The 4,712-nt window shown below is 39.1% G+C and overlaps 1 protein-coding gene across 2 annotated transcripts; it reads right to left on the bottom strand.

Moving 5' to 3' along the window:
• Positions 1-238: 238 nt before the first annotated feature.
• hoxb13a (homeobox B13a) lies at positions 239-2,136 on the bottom strand. Of its 2 annotated transcripts, none has more exons than XM_072487529.1 (2): positions 1,384-2,136; positions 239-956 (listed from the first exon to the last, which is right to left on the bottom strand). In XM_072487529.1, exons 1-2 carry the CDS (start codon positions 2,057-2,059, stop codon positions 706-708), a joined length of 927 nt encoding a protein of 308 aa, XP_072343630.1. In that variant the 5' UTR covers positions 2,060-2,136; the 3' UTR covers positions 239-705. The 2 variants fall into 2 exon arrangements, with proteins under 2 accessions (XP_072343630.1, XP_072343631.1); XM_072487530.1 differs by having other exon boundaries at positions 239-953; positions 1,384-2,134.
• Positions 2,137-4,712: the final 2,576 nt, after the last annotated feature.

The following is a 4,712-nucleotide window of genomic DNA, read 5'->3' as shown; positions in this document are numbered from 1 at the left end:
CACACTAATTGATATATTTTAAGAAGATAAAGCACTACATGTTGAATACAGTTTCACATTTACGCGAGTCCTGGCAGCCATCTCGCTGTAGTTAATATCGGTAATATCATCACTTCATTAGTTTCTCATATATTATATGAAATATGTTATATACCAAAACTTCCATAATTACTATCATTAAATGGATATTAAATGAACGCATGAACATCCCCTGCAAAGCACTATTCGACAAAGCTAGTAAAGTCACAAAACATTTATTTATTTTTATTATTAATATTTTCCCTCAACCCGTTTTGCTTAAAAACAGCGTTTAGGCGGTTCTACTGCAGTCATGCCGGAAATCGACAGTTTAACGCGTAACCCAAACAAAACATAAAAAATAGCATATACACCAGTCAGGCATTCTTCGCATATCTTCACTAAAACAAAACTGATAATAAACAGCGATGTCGGTGTGGTTACAGAGTCGTTATAATTAAATTTACATTCTGAGCACGTATGTTTTGTCCATTTTAATGGCGTCCCATAACAAATCCTCCATTACAGTATGAAAAGAAGGGAGAGGACATGTTAGAATTCTGCAGGCAAGACTTCGTAAAGAAGTGTGCATTTAAACCCCGGCGGTCATTATCGTCTTTTGCATCGTTGTGATAAATTTCCCCGATTGAACAGTTTCAATTATTTATTTTTTAAAGATAGCAATAATTAAGGTGTGTTGGTTTTTACTTTCGCAATGACTTTTTTTTCCTTGACTCTTCTGTTTTGAAACCAGATGGTGATCTGCCGCTCGCTCAGGTTCGTAGCCGCCGAGATCTTCCTCCTCTTGTCTTTCGTGATAAATTTATTTGTTGCATATTCCCTCTCCAGTTCTTTCAGTTGGACTTTGGTGTAAGGAATCCTTTTCTTCCTCCCGCGCCGAAAGGAACTTCCATCCTGTTGGTGAACTGCAACGTCTGCTATGTGCAACCATAACACCCCGCCAAAAAAAACACAGCAGAAAAGCACATCAGAAATATGCAGCTTTGGAAAATAATGCTGAAATACTTATTAAACAACCCGCTCACAAGCTCCTCAGAATTTGAAACGTGTGCATTTAACTTAATTGATGCAGCAAACGCCTATACTACTGTAATATATATGTTAACATTCGACGGTGCAAAACTACATCGCAATAGTGAAATTGGTATGATATTCCTACTGAGTTCCTTGCACCGGAAGCATAAAATAAAATTGCACATTTTTGAATCATATTCTAAATTACGGCATATTGTCAGGAACAAATTATTAGCTACCAATTGCAAGGGTTCACAATGCTTCCAAAATATTTAAATATGTAGCGTTTGTAATGATGTGAAGGAAATGTATCAATACATAACCTGTTACCTGCCAGCGTGGATTTCCAGAGATGTCCCGATTGTGCCTGCTCCTTAGAACAGCACATCTGGCTATTCCACCCATTGAGGGCCCAGGGCTGGTAGCCTTCCATAGGTAACAACGCTTCATGCCTCGGTTCTCCCGCGCCACTGATAGTTTGGACTACCGAAACGTCCAGATAACTTGGCATTGGTTGATAGGCACTCGCATAGCCATGGTAGAAAGCGAATTCCTTTGGCCGGCCTGGGTATTCATCAGTGGGGACAGGACTGTCCATATACTTGTCTCCTGGGTAACCAGATAGGGCGGCAGGCTGGGTGCAAGGCTTGATTGAACTTCGACCCATTCGACAGGAGTAGTAGCCGCTGCCGAAGTATCCGTACGGTAAGGGGGCGGCGGTGGAGGCCTGAGGCATTGGGCATGGGGTGCATTGCTTGCCGGGTTCCACTACCCCGGAGCCTGGGACGTCGACTGGTGAGTAGCCAGACCCGTGAACCAAAGGTGAAGGATGAGCACCGAGTGCTGAGTGAGCCATCAAATTCCTGCACTGATTCGCAGAGAAATTCCCAGCACCAACAAATCCTTCCATTACTCCGTTATTCTTACTAATCTCATCCGAGTTGCCTTCATACAGGAACATCACACTATCGGCCCAGCGAGGTTTCACAAGCAGTGACACTGTCATATCACGTTCAGCATTGGGTCTATAGTTTCTTTTAAGAGACGCAGAACTGAGAGCGATAGCGAATTTCTCCCAGCTAACTGCACTGACGCACAAACCCGGGTTAAAAAAACACGCACGTCCATTGGCTGCCCGCGGATCACGTGTTATGCAAACACAGATAATAAACCTCACTGCAGAACTGGCAGAGAAAAAAAGACTAACTAAGAAATGGGAATTATGAAAGGCACTCGTTAACGTGTCTAGTTATTGCAATTGTAGAAAGCCAGAGAATTGAATTGGAGACTGTACATTGTACAAATTGTCAATGTAAACAAAATATCACGTTTTAACATATGAACCAAATAAAGCTATTTCCACCATTTGGGTGCAGTGGTGACCAAGGCTTCCTTTGGCAATTCCTTTGCCTTAGAGTTCTGCGTGGAGTTTTAATTTTTTTTTGCTTCAAAGTGTCAGAAAAACGGATTTCGAACCTGAAATTCGCGAGGTTCAGTCTGAAGGGAAGCGGGTTGCTGTTGCCAAACACTTAATGTGGGTTTTTAAAAACAGATTTCTTGGCTGGCATTTTACTGGAAACCTCACCAGTTGTATTTTGCAACTGCTGTGAGTCTGGTTGGTTAGTTAGAATCTGACCGGGGCACCAAATCTTAACAATTATGAGAAGGTATTTTAAAAAAAGACGATTAAAAGTGAAAATCACATTAAGCAACTATTTTTTCTATACTTGGCACCCATCCTTTCAAATGATATGCAAGTATGTGTGGAAACATTTAACTGCAGCAAAATAGCAACACCTTCCATTGAATGTACAGCATGTTAATAAAACACACACGTAGATCAGCACATGGTCATAAACGCTTTTGAACAATATATTGCCCTATTCTGTCATAAATCTTGGATATGTAGAGTCCAAATAAAATAAATAATATATAATAAATTCGATTCAAAAACCTCTGAACGGGTTCACGGTAATAACTGTAAGCGATCCTCACATAAACTAAATCTAATAGCTTAAATGGAAATGACATTGCCACATTAGGCGCCTGCTAAGAGTGTTCGCAATTTTTATGCAATTTTCCGGTTACGACATATTACAGTACTGTGAAAGTGTGCATTCTGCAGCCTGGAATTCTATTGTCATTGCAGTGTACTCTTTTCACCTCAGATCCTCATATATTCTCCACAAATCGGTTTCACTCATTAAAGTCTTAGTAAGTGACATAGATTTATATCGGGAATTGATATGCCACAATAGGAATTTGCATTAAGTTTGCGTTCGCTCTTATAGTGAGGCTCTGTCTTATCGGTAATTATTTACCCAAACATCATAAAGGTTTATTCAGATTTTAATCTCTGGTTTCATTTTCAGATTGTGTAGTTTGTTCCACGGTAGAATTGACGAAATTACAACCGCATTCTCCTTTCCCAAGAAATAGCTACACTTTTCCTAACGGGCTAAACATTTTCTTAGATTCATTTTTTGTTTGATGCCAAATGATTTGAAACTTGTGTATGCCTGAAATTGTTAAGTTTTTAAATAACTGAAATTCAAATTCCAAATTCGCCAGCATTGAAGTCTGGACATAAATAGATGACCCTGATCTTTATGAAGTGCGTTTGTTAGATTAAGGGTGCTATATAGATGCAAGCAGCATTATTGTTGTCTGCAAATTATGGACGAAGCTATCACGTAAGAGAGTTTGATACTGTTTGAATGTGCGGTCACACGAGCATAAAGGTTCACATTAATTTTAAAATCCGTAACGCTCCTAAACCTGATTTTAAAAGCTCCAACATTGTGTTATGTACTAGTCGATTCAAACGAGGCCTTGGTGCGGATCTTCTCAAGAAAAATATATTTTTGTTCATTCCTTTCACAATGCTCACCGTGGCAGTAACATATTGGAACGATGTGGCAATATTGAGAAGTGCAGGAAGACTGATTCTTGCTCATTTGTAACTCCCCCGAATTATGACCAACATTGAAAGTATAACAGACCAAACTTGCTTACTTTTTAAAAGAACAGTGTGATAATTGTGGCGTAGGTTGAAAATTAATTTCTGAAAATAAAAACAGCTGCTTTATCAACGGCCCTTTGCTGTAATTGGTGACAACGGTATTGCTATAAAACGAATAAAACTCCTAGATGATGGTTAGAAAGTTACTATCAATCTTGAGCAAAGCTGGCACCGGTCAATAGCGTAGTTAACCTCAAAATGTTATTTTTTTCCCGTTGAATTCATGCATATCGACGGGCCAATAACTGAGAGATCATTAAGAGATAGGATTTAAATTTCAAATATCTAGTCACTGAAGTAGAATCTAATGATCCTGGGAAGTGGTTGGAGATGCAAGTCTTTCCCTATTTCACAGCTAAAACCACCAGGAGACAAAAGCTTAAATGATATGCCATAATTCCAATTTATTTGAACAACATTTAACGACAAATATCAGATTCTACAATTGATCCCGATCATTGCCAGTCTGCCAAATGAGCTTCCATTAAAATAATTCAAATAAAAGTGAAAGTGAGCGAAGAAACATCTCTGTAGCACAATAAACCACTTATAGGAAGAATGGAGTACATAGCGTCAAACATATTTACAAATAAACGACGCATACCGGAAGACCAAGTCCACTGAAATTCAGATTTCC

This window comes from Scyliorhinus torazame, chromosome 21 (assembly GCF_047496885.1).
Source record: "Scyliorhinus torazame isolate Kashiwa2021f chromosome 21, sScyTor2.1, whole genome shotgun sequence".
In the NCBI taxonomy this organism is placed as follows: Eukaryota; Metazoa; Chordata; class Chondrichthyes; order Carcharhiniformes; family Scyliorhinidae; genus Scyliorhinus; species Scyliorhinus torazame.
The sequence above is the reverse complement of the archived record's forward strand: the minus strand, read 5'-3'. Positions and strand labels throughout refer to the sequence as shown.

Excerpts from the sequence above, each read along its gene's own strand:
- hoxb13a (XM_072487529.1), bottom strand. The coding sequence starts at position 2,059 with ATGACAGTGTCACTGCTTGTGAAACCTCGCTGGGCCGATAGTGTGATG. Across the intron at positions 957-1,383 it reads CTGGAAATCCACGCTGGCAG|CAGACGTTGCAGTTCACCAA; the intron begins GTAACAGGTTAT and ends GGTTGCACATAG.